The sequence below is a fragment of the Pan paniscus genome, chromosome 6 (assembly GCF_029289425.2).
Source record: "Pan paniscus chromosome 6, NHGRI_mPanPan1-v2.0_pri, whole genome shotgun sequence".
In the NCBI taxonomy this organism is placed as follows: Eukaryota; Metazoa; Chordata; class Mammalia; order Primates; family Hominidae; genus Pan; species Pan paniscus.
The window spans coordinates 56,258,901-56,277,758 of record NC_073255.2 but is presented as its reverse complement, the minus strand read 5'-3'; the positions used below and the strand labels follow the sequence as shown (position 1 = coordinate 56,277,758).

The 18,858-nt window shown below is 50.2% G+C and overlaps 1 protein-coding gene and 3 pseudogenes across 2 annotated transcripts; all 4 read left to right on the top strand.

The window, feature by feature from the left end:
• The first annotated feature begins 13,145 nt into the window (after positions 1-13,145).
• Positions 13,146-14,370, top strand: LOC117981196 (putative uncharacterized protein FLJ44672; annotated as a pseudogene). Its single transcript, XR_008955740.1, has 3 exons — positions 13,146-13,293; positions 13,521-13,578; positions 13,671-14,370. The product of XR_008955740.1 is annotated as a putative uncharacterized protein FLJ44672 (transcript).
• A 26-nt stretch (positions 14,371-14,396) lies between these two features.
• Positions 14,397-14,910, top strand: LOC117981197 (putative uncharacterized protein FLJ46235). Its single transcript, XM_034965427.3, has one exon. The coding sequence runs from the start codon at positions 14,397-14,399 to the stop codon at positions 14,883-14,885; it is 489 nt and encodes a 162-aa protein (XP_034821318.1). The 3' UTR covers positions 14,886-14,910.
• Positions 14,911-16,456: 1,546 nt separating this feature from the next.
• LOC134730738 (putative uncharacterized protein FLJ44672) lies at positions 16,457-17,005 on the top strand (annotated as a pseudogene).
• A 222-nt stretch (positions 17,006-17,227) lies between these two features.
• Positions 17,228-18,725, top strand: LOC117981224 (putative uncharacterized protein FLJ44672; annotated as a pseudogene).
• The last annotated feature ends 133 nt before the right edge of the window (positions 18,726-18,858 follow it).

Here is an 18,858-nt window from a genome sequence, read left to right as displayed (position 1 = left end):
TGTTTTTGTTTTTGTTTTTTTTAAGACAGAGTCTCACTCTGTTGCCCAGGGTGGAGTGCAATGGTGCGATCTTGGCCCACTGCAACCTCTGCCTCAGCCTCCTGAGTAGCTGAGACTACAGGTACATGCCTCTACTGCCCGGCTTATTTTTATATTTTTAGTAGAGTCAGAGTTTCACCATGTCGGCCAGGCTGGTCTCGAACTCCTGACTTCAGGTGATTTGCCTGCCTCAGCCTCCCAAAGTGCTGGGATAACAAGCATGAGCCACCATGCCCAGCCTGATGCCAGGAGTTTTAGACCAGCCTGGGCAACCTAGCAAGACCTTGTCTCTACAGAATATTTAAAAATTAGCCAAATGTGGGGGTACCTGCTTATAGTCTCTCTCCCTCTCTCTCTTTTTTTTTTTTTTTTTTTTACTTTTTGAGACATGGTCTGGCTCTGTCACCCAGGCTGAAGTGCAGTGGTGTGATCATGGCTCACTGCAGCCTGAAACTCCTGGGATCAAGTGATCAATCCTCCCACCTCATCCTACCAAGAAGTAAGGACCACAGGTGTATGCCACCCAGGTCTTGCTATGCTGCCCAGGCTGGTCTTGAGCTCCTGGCCTCAAGCAGTCCTCTCACCTTGGCCCCCTACAGTGCAAGGATTACAGGTATAAGCCACCATGCCTGGCCCCTACCCTGCCTATTGAGAACCAAAAGAAGGATCCAAATTCTCCTTAGCTCAACTGGAGCCATTTTCTAATTGCTTCATCAGCAAGGTGCTGGTTATGGGTGTCCAGGCCTCCCAAGCAGCACAGAAATGAGGTGAGGGAGTTTTCCTGCTGCTTCACTCTGTGAGGAGTTGGAGGATGATGTTTACTCATTTGCAGAGAGAGATGCCTTGTAGCCACCTTAGGATGGAGGGGACCCTGATTCCAATGTCCTTTTTTTCTTTAGAAACAGGACCTTGCCCTGTCACTCAGGATGGAGTTCAGTGGTCCAATCATGGCTCATTGTAGCCTCAAACTCCCAGGCTCAAGCAATCCTACCACGTCAGCCTTCCCAGTAGCTGGTAAGCACTATGACACTCAGTGAATTTTGTTTTTTTTTTTTTTTTTTTGTAGAGATGGGGCCGCACTATGTTGCCATGGCTGACCTTGAACTCCTGCACTCAAGGGATTTTCCTGACTTGGCCTCCCAAAGTATTGGTATTACAGGCATGAGTCATTGTGCCCACTGTCTCTGGTTCTTAACCTTCTGCCTCCCTCTTCCACTTTTAAAGAATGCTTGTAATTACATGGGCTCTCCTAGATACTCCAGGATAATCTTGTTTTAAGGTCAGCTGATGAGCAACATTAATTTTATCTGCACTCTTAATTCTCCCTTCCTATGTAATTGTGCTGTGTAACATAGGACATGAGCAATTAGTTGGAAGGGTGGGGGGTTATTACTTTGGCCACCACAGTAACTTGTGCCAGGTACTGAGCTAAGCACTGGTGAATTAAGCATGAATAACACACACTCCCTAATCTCCATCCATTCATGGGAGGAGCATCTCACCTGCCATGCTCCTGAGAATCTGGGGAGTCAAGGAAGTCTTCCATGAGGAGGTGATGCCAACGCGGACAAGTGACAGAGGAGCTGAAGCTAGCCAGGAAGAGAGTAGAGGTTTAAGGGGAAGTGTATTATAGGCAGAGGATATCACCCACTTCAGAGACTCCCAGAGGAGAAAGAGTGTGCATTCAGGTGGCAGATGAGGCTCAGTTGGACTCCATAGCAGGTGAAATGGAGAGGGGCAATCAGTGAGGCTGCCTTGCAAGGCAGGGCAGAGCAGGGGCTATTAAGGAGTTTGGACTTAATCCCCGAGGCAAGGAGAAGTGATGTAAATGGGGGAGTAACATGATGAGATTCATGGATTAGAGACATGGCTCAGGCTTCTGTAGAGAAGGAACCAGGGAGAGCAGATGGCTCAATGGGTGTGCAGGAGACCTCTCACTGAGTTGAGGGAGAGGTTTTTAAAACAAGAAGTTTGAGTAATTTAAATGATGGTGGGAAGGTACTAAAAGTGGGGGATAGGTTAAAGACACAGGAAAGTGGGAGGAAGAACTGACAAGTGAGGTTCCAGAGAGGGCAGGAGAAGAAGAGATTCCCTTAGGGGGATTAACACTTTCTTTTCTTTTTCTTTCTAAGACAGGGTCTCACTCTGTCACCCAGGCTGGAGTGCAGTGGCATGATCTTGGCTCACTGTAGTGTAGACTTCCTAGCCTCAAGGGATCCTCCCACCCCAGACTCCCAAGTAGCTGGAATTACAGGTGTGCACCACCACCACACCTAGCTAATATTTTTCTCTTTTTTTGGTAGACATATAGTCTCACTATGTTGCACGGATGGTCTCCAACTCCTGGCCTCAAGTGATCCTCCTGCCTAGGCTTCCCAAATTGCTGGGATTACAGGCATGAGCCACAGTGCCTGGCCTCTGCTAGTTCTGTATTCTCTAGAGTTGTCTTTACTTTGTGCTAGTGTGTCCCTCATTATACTGATCCTCTGCTAAAATTAATACTATTTTTTTTTGAGATGGAGTTTCACTCTTGTTGCCCAGGCTGGATTGCCCAGGCTGGAGTGCAGTGGCGCTATCTTGGCTCACCGCAACCTCTGCCTGCCGGGTTCAAACGATTCTCCTGCCTCAGCCTCCCGAGTAGCTGGGATTACAGGCATGTGCCACCATGCCCAGCTAATTTTGTATTTTTAGTAGAGATGGGGTTTCTCCATGTTGGTCAGGCTGGTCTTGAACTCCTGACCTCAGGTGATCCGCCTGCCTTGGCCTCCCAAAGTGCTGGGATTACAGGCATGAGCCATGGTGCCTGGCCAAAATTAATACTTTCTATATTAAATTTACATATATATATATTTTTTTCTTTTTGATACCAGGTCTCACGCTGTCACTCAGGCTGGAGTACAGTGGCACAACTTCTGCTCACTGCAGCCTCCACCTGCCAGGCTCAAGCAATTCTCCTGACTTAGCCTCCCGAGTAGCTAGGATTACAGGTAAGTGCCGCCACACCGAGCTAATTTTTGTGTTTTTTGTAGAGATGGGGTTTCACCATGTTTCCCAGACTAGTCTCAAACTCCTGAGCTCAAAGCAATTCACCCACCTTGGCCTCCCAAAGTGCTGGGATTACAGGTGTGAGCCACCTTGCTCATTCTAGTTTAAACTTTTGAGTGGTTTGTGTCTCCTGATTGGACTCCTACAAATACAGAATTGAGGGTAGGAAGCGTACCAGGAGATAGACCCACATAGATGGGATTTGGGAATAGGTTTGGTTATCCAAGGAGCAGTGCTGAGCTCCTTGCTAATGGGATATGGGATGCTGGTGATTTCCAGGAAGTGACCTCACAATGACTCAAGCTACCACTTACTGTTGATTGTGATGAAATACCAGGTGAAGGCCGGGTGCGGCGGCTCACCCCTGTAATCCCAGCACTTTGGGAGGCCAAGGCGAGTGGATCACGAGGTCAGAAGATTGAGACCATCCTGGCTAACACGGTGAAACCCCGTCTCTACTAAAAATACAAAAAATTAGCCGGGCGTGGTGGCAGGCACCTATAGTCCCAGCTACTTGGGAGGCTGAGGCAGGAGAATGGTGGGAACCCGGGAGGCGGAGCTTGCAGTGAGCCGAGATCGTGCCACTGCACTCCAGCCTGGGTGACAGAGTGAGACTCCATCTCAAAAAAAAAAAAAAAAGAAATACCAGGTGAAGCATAGGCCCTGCAAGCTTAGGGGTGCTACAGTTGACCACTGCAGCAGTAAAGATGACTGAAGAATGGCATGGGATGGATCCTTTCGAATGCACTTGAGCAGCAGTCTCCAAACACAGGGCCACAGAGCCAGAGGTGAGCAGCAGGCGAGTGAAGGGAAACTTCATCTGTATTTCTAGCCCCTCCCATCTCTTGCATGACGACCTGAGCTCCATGTCCTGTCGATCAGCAGCAGCATTAGATTCTCATAGGAGCACGAAGCCTGTTGTGAAGTGAGCATGCGAGGGATCTAGGTTGTGCGCTCCTTACGAGAATCTAATGCCTGATGTTCTGTCACTGTCTCCCATCACCCCAGATGGACAGTCTAGTTGCAGGAAAACAAGCTCAGAGATCCCACTGATTCTACATTATAGTGAGTTGTAGAATTACTTCCTTATATATTACAATGTAATAGTAATGGAAATAAAGTGCACAATATTTGTAATGCACTTGAATCATCCTGAAATTATTCCCTCCACTCCCAGTCTGTGGAAAAATTGTCTTCCGCACATTCACTCTGTTTTTTAGTAGAGACAAGGTCTTAATATATTGCCCAGACTGATCTCAAACTCCTGGCCTCAAGTAATATACCTCTCTCAGCCTCCCAAAGTGCTGAGATTACAGGCGTAAGCCACCACCTTCAACCAAGACAGTTTCTTAAACCAAATAAAAATTAAGTGAGATTACTTGAGCCCAGGTGGTTGAGGCTGCAGTGAGCCCTGATTGCACCACTGCACTCCAGCCTAGGTGACAGAAAATAAAAAATCAAATAAAAATAATGTCTCAAAAAATAAAATACAGATTAACCCTTTATGACATTCCCAGTAACTTTCCTTCTAAGTGTTCCCACAAGTCTTTGAATTTTGTTTAATTTTCACATACCATTTAAGACGTTTAAGAACTTATGTCTCTTTGTGTCATCCCTTTATTTCGGAAGAATGTATTTGTCACTTCCAGCTGAATCTACCATGAAAGACTTCTAAATCCAGGAAAAGAGACTGACTGGGTAACATGTTATTCAGGTACAAAAAGACTTGGACTGTAACTCAAAAATGATCAAATAATAGTGCACGCATCAAGTGCAATGGGAAGCTCTTCCAGAGGCTGAGAGAAGTTTCCAGTTAAGGTGACACTGAAGCCAAGTCCTGAAAGATGAGGAAGAGTTGTATGAGAGTGGGGAGGGAAGGGGGAGGTGGAGGGATGGGGAATGGGCTGGAATGGGCTGGAGTGAGCTGCCCAGGCAGGGAAACCAGCACTGCACAGACCTGGACAATGAAGATGGCACATTTTGTTCAGGGAATGGTGAATTAAGTGTGGCAGGAATGCTTTGTGGAGACAGTAATTTGCTTGTATGGAATTTTGCCTGAGAGATCTCACTACAGTTTCTAATTTTTTGATGTTGTCATCCATCACTGTCCTTGTCAAATAGTTTGGAATAGGTATAATTATCACAATAACACCAAGCATAATATTTCATTAATTCTCACAGAATCACAGGTAGGTGCCACAATTATCCCCATTTTATGAATGAAGTGATGAAGACTTAGCAATAATGAGTGATTTGCCCAAGCTCACCTGGATATTAAGACTGAGTCGAATGTTGGGTCTGGTCTGACTTTAATGCTTGCTTTGTTCATGAGCACCACGTATTGCCTCTCCTATGCAGTTAAGCAGGTAGACAGGTGAAAGAAAAGCCCGTGTTTGTCTCTGCTCACACACTTCCGACTGAATGTATGTATGGAGTTTTACACCAAATTCTCCAGTGCTCTGGATATTAACTGGGTATCCCACGATTTTATTCTGACACTGCCTGGAGTTAGCACAGACCCCACAAGTTAGGGGCTCAGTCCCACGAGACCATCCTCACTTCAGATGCCAATGGCAAGTCCTAGGTTGTCACCTGTACTTTTGACCAACCTGTTACAAATCGGGGGTTCCCATAACTCTATTCTTGGGTTTAATTATTTGCTAGAACAGTTTACAGAACTCAGAAAAACAGTTTATTTTCTTTTTTTCTGAGAGAGAGGGTCTTATATTTTTGCCCAGGCTGGTGTGCAATGGTGCAGTCATAGCTCACTGCAGCCTTGACTGCCTGGGCTCCCGTGGTTCTCCCACCTCATCCTCCCTAGTAGCTGAGACTACATGCCTGCACCACCACATCTGGCTAATTTATTTTTTGTATAGATGGGGTCTTGTTGTGTTGCCCAGGCTGGCCACAAGTTCCTGGTCTCAAGTGATCCTCCCACCTCTGCCTCTTAAAGTGCTAGGATTACAGATGTCAGCCACCGCGTCTGGCCAGTTCATTTCCTATTACTGGTTCATTGCAAAGGATACATTTCAGAAACAGCCAATGAAAGAGACGTACATGCTGGATGCAGTGGCTCATGCCTGTAATCTCAGAACTTTGGGAGGCCAAGTGGGAGCATCGCTTAAACTGAGGAGTTTGAGACCAGCCTCGGCAACATGGTGAAAACCTGTTTCTACAAAAAATAAAAAAAATTAATAACCGGGTGTGGTGGTGTGCACCTAGAGTTCCAACTACTAGGGATGCTGAAGTGAGAGGACACCTTGAGCTGGGGACTGGGGAGGCTTAGGTTACAGTGAGCTGAGATTGTGCCACTCCACTCTAGCTTGGACAAAAGAGCCAGACCCTATCTCAAAAAAAAGAAAGATGCCCAAGGCAAGGTAAGTTAGGAGGGGCACAGAGCTCCCATGCCCTCTGTTGAACATGCCACCCTCCCAGCATCTCCTGTGTTCAGCAACCCCGGAAGCTCCGCAAACCCTGTTCAGGGTGTTTATGGAGGCTTTATTATGCAAGCATGATTGATAAAATCTTTGGCCATTGGTGATTAAGGCAGTCTCCAGCCCCTCTTCCTCCTGGAGTTCAGTGCATGAGGCTGAAAGTTCCAAGCGTCTAATCATGTGGATGCTTCCATTGGCAATCAGCCCTCCTCCTGAAGAAATCTAGGAGCTTGCAGTCACCCAGTCATCTCAACAACATCCCCAAATGCATTCTTACCATGCTGGAGATCCCAAAGTTCTTAGAGGCTCTTGTGTTAGAAACCTGGGACCAAGACCAAATATTAAAACAAAAGATGTTCCTGTCACATCTATCACTGAGGTCTTTGTAAGAGCTTTAGAAGCTCTGTGCCAGGAACCAGGGACAGAGATGAAATATATATTTCTTTTCTTTTTTTTTTGAGACAGAATCTCCCTGTGTCATCCAGGCTGGAGTGCAGTGATGTGATCATAGCTCACTATAGCTTTGGCCTTCTGAGATCAAGTGATCCTCCCATCTCAACCTCCCAAGTAGCTAGGACTACACATGCATGTCATCTGTGCCGGCTCATTTTTGTAGAGTCGGAGTTTCACTATGTTGGCCAGATGGGGTCTTCTTTTGTTGCCCAGGCTGGCCACAAATTCCTGGGCTCAAGTGATCCTCCCACCTCGTCCTTGTAGAGATGAGATTTAGTTATGTGGTCCAGGCTGATCTCAAACTCCTGGGCTAAATCGATTGTCTCACCTCATCCTCTCAAGTAGCTGGGACTACAGGCGCATACCCCCATGTCGGGCTAATATTTATTTTTATTTTTTTCTAGAGGTGGGGGTCTCACTATGTTGTTCATGCTAGTTTCAAACTTCGGGCCTCAAGTGTTCCTCCTGCCTTGACCTCCCAAAGTGTTGGGCTTCTGGGTGGGAGCCACCATGCCCAGCAAACACAAGGGTCTTTATAAAAGAAAGAGAGTAGGAGATTCAGAATTGGAGCGGGAGATGTGGTGATGAAAGCAGAGGTAAGAGAGGGAGATTTGAAGATGCTTCACTTGTGGCTTTGAAGATGGAGTCAGGGGCCATGATCCAAGGAATGGGGGTGGCTTCTAGAAGCTGGAAAAGCCAAGGGAACACTTTAGAGTCTCCAGAAGGAATGCAGCCCTGCTGACACCTTGACTTTAGCCTTAATAGACCTAGTTTGGGTTTCTGGCCCCTAGAACTGTAAGATGGTAGATTTGTGGTGTTTTAAGCCACTACATGTAGGAAACTGCAAACTACGTTGCAGCAGCAAGAAGAAATGAACATGAAGCCAGGCATGATGGCTCATGCCGGTAGTCCCAGCACTTTAGGAATTTAGGCAGGAGGATCACTTGAGGCCAGGAGTTCAAGACCAGTCTGGGCAACATAGCAAGACCTTGTCTCTACAAAAAATGAAAAAAATTGGCCAGGCGTGGTGGCTCACGCCTGTAATTCCAGCACTTTGGGAGGCCGAAGCGGGCAGATTACCTGAGGTCAGGAGTTCGAGACCAGCATGGCCAACATTGCGAAACCCCGGCTCTACTAAAAATACAAAAATTAGCTGGGCGTGGTGGCATGCACCTGTAATCCCAGCTACTTGGAAGGCTGAGGCAGGAGAATCACTTGAATCTGGGAGGTGGAGGTTGCAGTGAGCCGAGATCGCACCATTACACTGCAGCCTGGGCAAGAAGAGTGAAACTCTGTCTCAAAATAAAATAAAATACTAAAAAATTTAGCCAGGCATGATGGCATGAACCTGGAGTCCCAGCTACTTGGGAGGCTGAGGTGGGAGGATCGCTTGAGCCTGGAAATTTGAGGTTGCAGTGAGCTGTGATTGCGCCACTGCACTCCAGCCTTGGTGACAGTGAGATCTTGAAAAAAGAAAGAAGAAAGTAAAGAAAGAAGAAATGAGCATGGTGGGCATGGGGACAGATGGCAATGTTAAATAGAATGGTCAGGGGTGGCCTCCTAAGTGAAAATTGAGTAAAGACTTGAAGGAGGGGAAGGAGCTGGCCAAGGTGCTGAGGGAAGAGGATCACAGGCAGAAACAATAGAATAAAGTGTCTGAGGTGTGTCTGAGACTCTGGAAGGAGGCCCATGGAGCAGACGGAGAGGAGAGATTTAGGGGAGGGGGCCAGGGAGTTGCTGGGTGGGGATCAGTACAGATCACATAAGCCCTGGGAGGTTATTGCTGGGGCTTTGGCTTTTACTCTGACTCAGATGGGAACTGCGGGAAGGTTCTGAGCAGAGAAGCGACATGATCTGTCTCCCGATTTAAAAGCATTCTCTGGCTGCTGAGTTGAGAAAGACTGTGGGAAGATGTGGGTAGAAGCATGGGGGCCAAGCTTTGGCAACATCCAGGCGGGAGATGATGGTGGTCCTGACCAGGGCCATGGTGGTGTTGAGAGATGGCCAGAGGGGAGAAGTAGGGGAGGAGGCCAGGGAGTTACTGGGTGGGGACCTTTAGTACATGTCGAAGACAGTCAACAGGATTTCCTGACAGACTGGATATGGGGTGTGAGAGAAGGCAGGGGTCAAGGTTGAATTTGACTGTTACTGAAATTATTAAGTAATTTTAAAAAGCACTACTGCCTTTCCCAATCCTACCAAGTATGGGATGCTAGATTAAAGAAATCTCTTCAGGCTCATTCCAGTGGCTCATGCCTGTAGTCCCAGCTGTTTGGTAACCAGAGGTGGGAGTATCTTTTAAGGGCAGGTGTTCAAGACCAGCCTGGACAACACAGCTAGATCTGCTCTTTACAAAAATATTTTTCAAAATTAAGTAAATGTAGCTACGCATGGTGATGTGTACTTGTAGTTTCAGCTACTCAGGAGGCTGAAGTGGGCAGATCTCTTGAGGTCAGGAGTTTGAGGCCAGCTTGGGCAACATAGCAAGACCCCTCGCTCTACAAAAAAATTAAAAAAATAACCAGGCATGGTGGCACTCAACTGTACTACCAGCTACCGGGGAGCTGAGGCAGGAAGATGGCTTGAGCCCGAGGTCGAGGCTGCCGTGAGCTGTAAGTGCACAGCTGCACTCCAGTCTGGGTGACAGAGCAGGACCTGTCTCACAATACAAATAAAAATACAAGTAAAATAATGAAATCTCAAGTCAGAGCCTTTTGGTTCTGCAGCCCTTGCAACCCCTCAGCCGTGCAGTGGGGTTTGCATCACTGGGAATGAGGAGACCCCTGCCCGGTGTTGTTGCCTGACTAATCAGTGTTTTAAAACATATATTAATCGGGGTGGGCACGGTGGCTCACACCTGTAATCCCAGCACTTAGGGAGACCCAGGCGGGTGGATCACCTGAGGTCAAGAGTTCAAGACCAGCCTTCTCTACTAAGAAAACTCCTTCTCTACTAAGAAAATACAATAATTAGCCGGACATGGTAGTGGGTGCCTGTAATCCCAGCTACTTGGGAGGCTGAGGTGGGAGAATCACTTGAACCTCTGCGGGGTGGAGGTTTCAATGAGCTGAGATTGCGCCACTTCACTCCAGCCTGGGAGAAAGAACAAGACTTTGTATCAAAGAAAAAAAAAGTATTATATCAACATGTAATGGTTTCATTATTAATATGTAATGAATATTAAATATTTTTAAAATCTTGTATTATATTAACATGTAATGGCTTTATTAATATGTGATGAATAATATTTTTAAAATTTTGTCTTATTTTCTAGTTTTAATATAATTATTTACAGAAAGAAATAGTCTTAGAGATCTTCAATAAAGTTAAAAAATGTAAAAGGATGTTAGACCCCAAAAGATTGAGAATTTCTAGTTTAGAAATATTCAGAGTAAGCCACATACAACTTGCTACTTGAACTATTTTTTTCTTTGTTTTTTATTTTAGGAGATGGGGTCTCACCCTGTCACCCAGGCTTGAGTACAGTAGTGCTATCACAGCTCACTGCAGCCTTGAACTCCTGGGCTAAGGATCCTCCTACCTGAGCCTCCTGAGTAGCTGGGACTGTAGGTATACATGATGATACTTGGCTAATTTTTAAATTGTTTTGTAGACATGGGGTCTCACTTTGTTAGCCAGGCTGGTGTCAAACTCATGGCCTCAAGTGACCCTTCCACCCCTGCCTCCCATCCTAGAGGTATGTGCCACCACAAGGAGCACTTGTTCAATTTTCTAAAAAAACAAATTTCTAAAGTAAGGCTGTGGGATGATGGCAGGAAGATAAAAGAAAAACAGAAGAATAAGTTAAAATGACTTATTCACACATATTCTTTTGACAGTAAGAAGAACTTTTAGTATATACATTCCTTACAAACAAACAAAAGGCAGATAAACAATGTTGTATAGGAACTTCAACACACACTGTACAATATTCCCACTTTGCTGACATAAGTTATGGAAATTTCATGGTTTACTTGAGTGTCGCTACCAGTATTTTGCTTCTCTGGTCATTTTTATCAACTTCCTCATCTGTTAACTTCTCTCCAAGGTATGCCATATCATGACATACTGCTGCTGCACGAACATGGCCAGTGTCTTCCTATTAAACATGTAGAATGCTTTCCTAATTTCTCTTTTTACTGTCTTTGTGTTTTGCATTTTCCTTACTTTTATTGTCAGAAACTCCAAAAAGTCAATCGTACTAATTTATCACCATTTGCTTTATTAATTTATACTTTGCTTATATGGAATTTTGCCCAACAGACCTCATTACAATTTCTAACCTGTTTTATTTTGTTTTTTTTCTGAGACAGGGTCTCCCTCTGTTGTCCAAGGCTGGAGTGCAGTAGTGCTATCACAGCTGACTGCAGCCTCAACCTTCCAGGCTGAAGCGATCCTCCCATCTCAACCTCCCACGTGGCTGAGACTATAGGTGCTTGCCACTATGCCCAACTAATATTTGGAATTTTCCTATACGTGGATTCCAGAGGGGTGACAGCAAAATGTGAGTAAGCATGGATTTGGGTATATGCAGCGATGGGGGGCTGGAACTAATTCTGTATACTGAGGGACGACTGTATATGTTTTTACGCTGTAGGATACATACTGTTGCATAGCCTTGAAAATAATAAATTTTAATTGACTGGAAATAATATTGATAAAAGTAGCAGCTGGCCAGGTGTGGTGGCTCACACTGGTAATCGCAACACTTTGGGAGGCTGAGGCAGGAGGATGGCTTGAGGCCAAGAGTTTGCGATAGGCCTTGGAAACAAAGGGAGTCACCATCCCTACAGAAAAATACATGAATTAGCCTAGGGTGGTGGCATGTTCCTATAGTCCCAGCTACTTGGGAGGCTAAGCTGGGAGAACCACTTGAGCCCAGGGAGGCTGAGACTGCAGTGAGTCATGATCAGGCCTCTGCACTCCAGCCTGGGTGACACAGTGAGACCCTGTCTCAGAACAACAAAAAAGTAGCAGCTAACATCAACTGACCTTTTACCAGGTGCCTATTGATACCATAGTTTAATTTCTTATAACTGTTTCTTATTTCACTTACCAACTCTGTCTTCAGTTACTCCCCAGATTTTTACTGTGTTTGTACAGATGACCTTTTTTTGAGATTGAATTGTCTCCCCAGAAGTAAGATTACTGTGAGTCATGGCAAATGGACATTCTCATTACCCTTGATGTAAATTGACAAGGTTTTGGATGCCTCCCAGCTATAATCTTAGCACTTTGGGAGGCTAAGACAGGAGGATTGCTTGAGGCCAAGAGTTGGAGGAGGCAGTATGGCAGTATGGTGAGACCCTGTCTCTCTTATTTTAAAAAATTGACAAGCTTTACCCTGGAAGGCTTATACACAACTTAAACACCCCTCATAGTATAACAAAGTGCCCATTTCACTGCACCTTTGCCAGCACAGGGTATTATAATTTAGTAAGTCATTTTTTGTTTGATTATTTTAAATAGATAAAAGACCTCATATTACTTTACTTGTCACATTTCAACATCTTCCCTTAGCTTATTAGCTCTATTTCTTTTCTGTCTGTAAATGGTTGTTGTTGTTTTGTTCTTTGAGACAGGGTCTTGCTCTGTCACCAGGCTGGACTGTAGTGGCATAATCATGCCTCACTGCAGCCTTGACCTCCCAGGCTCAAACTTCAGCATTCCGAGTAGCTGGGACTACAAGTGTGCACCACCACTCCCAGCTAATTTTTTTCTTTTTTTGGATAGAGACAGGGTCTCACTGTGTTGTCCAGACCGGTCTCTAGCTCCTGGCCTTAAGCAATCCTCCTGCATTAGCTTCTCAAATTGCTGGAATTTCAGACATGAGCCACCATGCCTGGCCTGGGCTAGTCCTATATTCTCTAGAGTTCTCTTTACTTTGTGCTAGCCAATCTCTCATTATGCTGTTCACCTGTTATAATGAATAATTCTCTGTATTAAATTTTACCACTTTAAACTTTTGAGCGGTTTATGCTTCCTGATTGGACTCTGACTAATATGTTAGGAAGGGTCCCAGGAGCTAAACCCACACAGATGGGATTTGGGCATAGGTTTGGTTTCCCAGTGGGCAGTGCTGAGCTCTTTGCCAGTGGGAAATGGGATGCTGGTGATTTCCAGGAAGTGACCTCACAATGACTCAAGCTACCACTTACTGTTGATTGTGACGAAATGCCAGCTGAGGCACATACCTTGGGAGCTAAGTGGTTGCTGCACTTGACCACTGTGAAGACTGGTGTGGGAAGGGTCATTTTGGATGCACTTGAGCAGGGGTCCCCAACCCTGAGCCATGGAGCCGTAAGGAGCCACACAGCAGGAGGTGAGTGGTGTCAAGTGAGGGAGAGAGGGAAGCTTCGTCTGTATTTACAGCCACTCCCCTTTGCTCACATTCCCGCCTGAGCTCCACCTTCTCAGATCAGCAGCAGCATTAGATTCTCACAGAAGAACGCACCCTGTTGTGAACCGTGCATGTGAGGGATCTAGGTTGCGCTGTCCTTATGAGAATCTAACACTTATTGATCTGTCACTTTCTCCCATCACGCTCAGGTGGGACCATCCAGTTGCAGGAAAACAAGCTTAACACGCCCACTGATTCTACATTATGGTGAGTTCTATAATTATTTTATTATATATTACAGTATACTAATGGAAATAAAGTGCCTAATAAATGTAATGTGCTTAAATCTTTTGGCCCAGCTCCTACCTCCCGGCAGCCTCTCCAGGCCCAGAACTTTCTCCAGTCAGCCTCCACAGACCAAGCTCATGACTCACAATGGCCTATTTAGGCCCATACCCTACCTCACAGCAGTCTCCGCAGATGAGGCTACTGCCTCACAACAGCCTCCACAGGCACAGCTCCACCGTTACAATGGCCTCTTTAGACCCAGCTCCTGCCCCCCAGCCTTCTCTCCAGGCCCTGAACTTTCTCAAGTCGACCTCACCAGGCCCAGCTTATGCTTCTTGGCAGCCTCTCCAGGCCCAGCTCCTGCATCTTGGCGGCCTCTCCAGGCCCAGCCTCTGCCTCCCGTCGGCCTCTACAGTCCCAACATCTGCCTCACAGCAGATTCTTCAGGCCCAGCATCTGCCTCACTGTGGACCCCCCAAGCCAAGCTCCCAACATTTCAGCAGCTTCTACACACCCAGCTCCTGCCACCCAGTGGCCTCTTTAGGCCAAGCTCATGCCTCACAAGGGCCTTTCCAGGCCCAACTTTTGTCTCATGGCAACCTTCCCTGGCCAGATTCCTGCCTGTCTCCCAGCAGCCTAGATAGGCCCAGGTCTTGCCTCACACTGGCCTCTCTACATCCAGCTCATGCCTCACGGTGGCCTCTCCAGGCCCAGCTCCTGTCCCAGGACGTCATCTCCAGGCCCAAAAATTCCTCAAATCAGCCTCTCTAGTCCCAACTGCTGCCTTCTGGTGGCCTATGAAGGCCCAAAATCTCCTCAAGTTGACCTCTCCAGGCCCAGTTCCTGCCTCCTGTCAGCGTCTACAGGCCCAACTTCTGCCTCATGGGGGCTTCTCCAGGCCCAGCTCTTCCTCTTGGCTAAGTCTACAGGCACAACTGCTGCCTCACAACAGCCTTTTTTGGCCCAGTTCCTGTCCAGCTCACGGCGGCCAATGTAGGCCCAAAACTTCCTCAAGTCAAACTCTCCAGGCCCACCTTCTGCTTCCCGGTGGCATGAACAGGCCCAGCTTTGACTTGAGAATAGCCTCTGTAGGCCCTGCTCTTGCCTCCCAGGGGCTTCTCCAGGCCCAGCTCTTGCCTCATGGCAGCTGCCCCAGGCCAAGTTTCTGCCTGCCTGCCAGCAGCCTCAACAGGCACAGCTCCTCCCTCACAGTGGCCCATTTAGGCCCAACTCATGACTGTCGGGCCATTTCCAGGCCTAGTGCCTGCCTCCTGGCTGACTCTTGAAGCCCAAAACTTCCTCGAATCAGCCTTTTGCCCAACTTCTGTCTACTGTCGGACTCTACAGGCCAGCCTCTGCCTCACAGTGGACCCTCCAGACCCAGATGGTGTCTCACTGTGGCATCCTCAGGTGAAGCTCCTGCCTTTTGGCAGCCTCTACAGGCCCAGCTCCTGCCTTGCAATGGCCTCTTTAGGCCAAGCTTTTCCTAAAAGTTGCCCCATGGCGACTTTTCCAGGCACAGCTTTTGCCTTTTGCAGCCTGTCCAGGCCCAGAATGTCCTTAACTCGGCATCTCCAGGACGAGCTCATCCTCCCAGTGCGTCTACAGGCCCGTCTCCTGCCTCACAACAACCTCCTTTGGCCCAACTCCTGCTGAGCTACTTGGCAGCCTCTGTAGGCCACAGACTTCTTAAAGTAAAGCTTTCCAGGCCCACCTTCGGCCTCCCGGCAGCCTCAGCAATCAAACTATTCCCTCACTGCGGCCACTGAAAGCCAAGTTTCTCCCTGCCTCACGACATCCTCTGAAAACTGAGCATTTGCCTCACGGTGGCCTCCCCAGGCCACGAATCTGCCTGCCTCCCAGGCAGCTGCTGCCTCACAATGGTCTCTTTAGGCCCAGCTCATGCTAAAAGATGGACTCTCCAGGCACAGCTCTTGCCTCCTGGCAGCCTCTGCAGGCCCAAATTCTCCAAAAGTTGGCCTCTCCTAACTCAGCTCCTGCCTCATGTCGGCCTACACAGGCCCAGACTCTTACCACACAGTAGACCCTCCAGGCCCACCACTTGCCTGAGCATAGCCTCCTAAGGCCAAGCTCCTGCCTTTCAGCAGCCTCTACAGGCCCAGCTCCTGCCTCGCAATTGCCTTTGTAGGCCAAGATCATGCTGCGAAGTGGCCTTTCCTAGCCTAACTTTTGCTTTTTGACGCATACTGCAGTCCCAAAACTTCCTCCAGTCAGCCGGTCCAGGCCAAGCTCTTCCTCCCAAAGGCTTCTGCAGGCCAAAATCGTCCTGAAGTCACCCTCTTCAGGCCCAGCTCCTGCCTACAAGTGCTGTGTAGGCCAAGCTAATGCCTCACAGCAGACTTTCCAGGCTGAGCGTTTCCTTTTATGCATCCTCTCCAAGCCCTGAACTTACTCCAGTTGGCCTCTCCAGACCAAGCTCTCCCTCCCAGTGGCCTCTACAGGCCAAAATTGTCCTCAAGTCAGCCTCTCCAGGGCCAACTCCTAGCTACCAGTGGCTTCTGCAGGCCAAAATCGACCTCAAGTCAGCCTCTTCACACCCAGCTCTTGCCTCTAAGTGGCCTCTCCAGGAGCAAAACTTCCTCAAGTCGGCCTCTCCAGGCCCAGCCTCCTGCTTCCCGAGGGCATGTACAGGCCCAGCCTCTGCCTCACAGCAGACTCTGCACGCCCAGCTCTTCCCTGTCTGTGGCCTCTCCAGTCCAAAGCTGCTCCTGCCTTTCGGCAGCTTGTACAGGCCCAGCTCCTCCCTCACGGTGGCCTCTTTCGGCCCAACTCATGCCTCTTGCAACCTGCCCAAGTGTCAGTTCCTGCCTCACACTGGCCTGTTGAGGCCCAGCTCATGCCTCTCGTGGCCTCAACGGGCCCAGGCCCTGCCTGTCGGCGGCCTCTACAGGCCCGGCCTCTACCTCACAGTAGGCTCTCCAGGCCCACCTCTTCCTCACTGTGGCATCCTGGGGCAATGCTCCTCCTTCTCAGGAGCCTCTGCGGGCCCAGCTCCTGCCTCCCAGTGGCCTCTATAGGCCAAGCACGTGCCTTAGGGCAGCCTTTCCAGGCCTAGCATTTGCTGCTTTGCATCCTCTCCACGCCCTGGACTTCCTCCAGTCGGCCTCTCCAGGCCCAGCTCTTCCTCCCAGCGGCCTCTGCAGGCCCAGACTGTCGTCAAGTTGGCCTGTCCAGGGCCAGCTCCTGCCTCCCAGCGCCCTCTGCAGGCCCAAGTCGTCCTCAACTCGGCCTCCCCAGGCCCAGCTCCGGCCTCTCGGCAGCCTCTCTGGGTGCAAAAGTTCCTCAAGTCAGCCTCTCCAGGCCCAGCTCCTCCTGCCTCCCAGTGGCCTCTTTCGGCCCAGCCCAGCTCATGCCTCCCGGCGGCCTTCCCAGGCCCCACTTTTGACTTTCGGCGGCCTCTGCAGGCCCAGAACTTGACCTCCAGTCAGCCTCTCCAGGCCCGGCCTCCTGCCTCCGGAAGGCCTGCAGAGGCCCAGCCTCTGCCTCACAGCGGACTCTCCACGCCCAGCTAGCTCTCGCCTCACTGCAGCCTCCCGAGTCCAAAGCTCCTGCCTCTCGGCCGCTTCGGCAGGCCCAGCTCCCGCCTGCTAGTGGCCTCTTCAGGCCCATGGGGCTCATTCCTCACAATGGCCTTTCCAGGCCCAGTTTTTCCCTTCCAGCGGCCTCTCCAGGCCCAGAACCTCCTCAAGTCGGCCTCTCCAGACCCACCTGCAGCCTCCCGGCGTCCTCTCCGGGCCCAGCTCTTCCTCCCGGCTGCGTCTCCAGGCCCGACTCCGGCCTCCCAACAAGGTCTTTGGACTCAGCTCCCGCCCAGCTTCCAGCGGCCCTGATAGGCCCACAACTTCCTGAAGCCAAGCTCCCCAGGCCCAGCTCAGGCCTCACGGTGGCCTCTCCAGGCTCAGCTCCTGCCCTCCGACGGCGTCTCCAGGCCCCAAACGGCCTCCGGTCGGTGGGCTCCTCTAGGCCCAGCTTGGGCCTCCCGGCAGCCTCTGCAGGTCCAAATTGTCCTGAAGTCGGCCTCTCCAGGCCCAGCTCCAGCCTCCCGGCGGCCTCTGCAGGCCTAAGTCATCCTCAAGTCGGCCTGGAAGTGGGCCTGGAAGAGCTGCAAGTCGGCCTCCCCGGGCCCAGCTCCGTCCTCTCGGCGGCCTCTCCAGGTGCAAAACTTCCTCGAGTCAGCCTCTCCAGGCCCAGCTCCTCCTGCCTCCCAGTGGCCTCTTTCGGCCCAGCCCAGCTCATGGCTCTCGGCGGTCTTCCCAGGCCCCGCTTTTGACTTTTGGTGGCCTCTTCAGGCCCAGAACTTGACCTCCAGTCGGCCTTTGCAGGCCCGGCCTCCTGCCTCTCAAAGGCCTGCATGGGCCCGGCCTTGGCCTCACAGCGGACTCTCCACGCCCAGCTAGCTCTCGCCTCACTGCGGCCTCCCCAGTCCAAAGCTCCTGCCTTTCGGCCACTTCGGCAGGCCCAGCTTCTGCCGGCCAGTGGCCTCTTTAGGCCCAGCTCATTCCTCACAACGGCCTTTCCAGGCCCCGTTTTTCCCTTCCGGCGGCCTCTCCGGGCCCAGAACCTCCTCAAGTTGGTCTCTCCAGACCCACTTGCACCCTCCGGGTGTCCTCTCCAGGCCCAGCTCTTCCTCCCAGCTGCGTCTCCAGGCCCGACTCCTGCCTCCCAACAACCTCTTTGGACTCAGTGCCTGCCCATCTCCTGGCGGCCTTGGTCGGCCCACAGCTTCCTCAAGCCAAGCTCCCCAGGCCCAGGTCAGGCCTCACGGTGGCCTCTCCAGGATCAGCTCCTGCCCTCCGATGGCGTCTCCAGGCCCCAAATGGTCTCCGGTCGGTGGGCTCCTCCACGCCCAGCTTGGGCCTCCCGGCGACCTCTGCAGGCCCAAGTCGTCCTGAAGTCGGCCTCTCCCAGCCCTGCCTCCCAGCAAGTAAGCAAGCTTTTTTGGCTCAGCTCCTGCCCAGCTCCCAACCGCCTTTGTAGGCCCCGAACTTTCTCCAGCCAAGCTCTTCGGGGCCCACCTCCTGCCTCCCGGTGGCCTGTACAGACCCAGCTCTGGCTGGAGAACAGCCTCTGCAGGCCCCGCTCTTGCCTCCCAGGGGCCTCTCCAGGCCCAGCTCTCGCCCCCCACAGCGGCCTCCCGGGGCCAAGTCCCTGCCTGCCTCCCGGCAGCCCGCGTGCGGCCCAGCTCCTCCCTCACGGTGGCCTGTTGATGCCCAACTCATGCCTCTGGCACCCTGCCCA

What these genes read in the sequence shown, in the direction of transcription:
- LOC117981197 (XM_034965427.3), top strand. Translation starts at nt 14,397, where the DNA reads ATGAAGGCCCAAAATCTCCTCAAGTTGACCTCTCCAGGCCCAGTTCCT.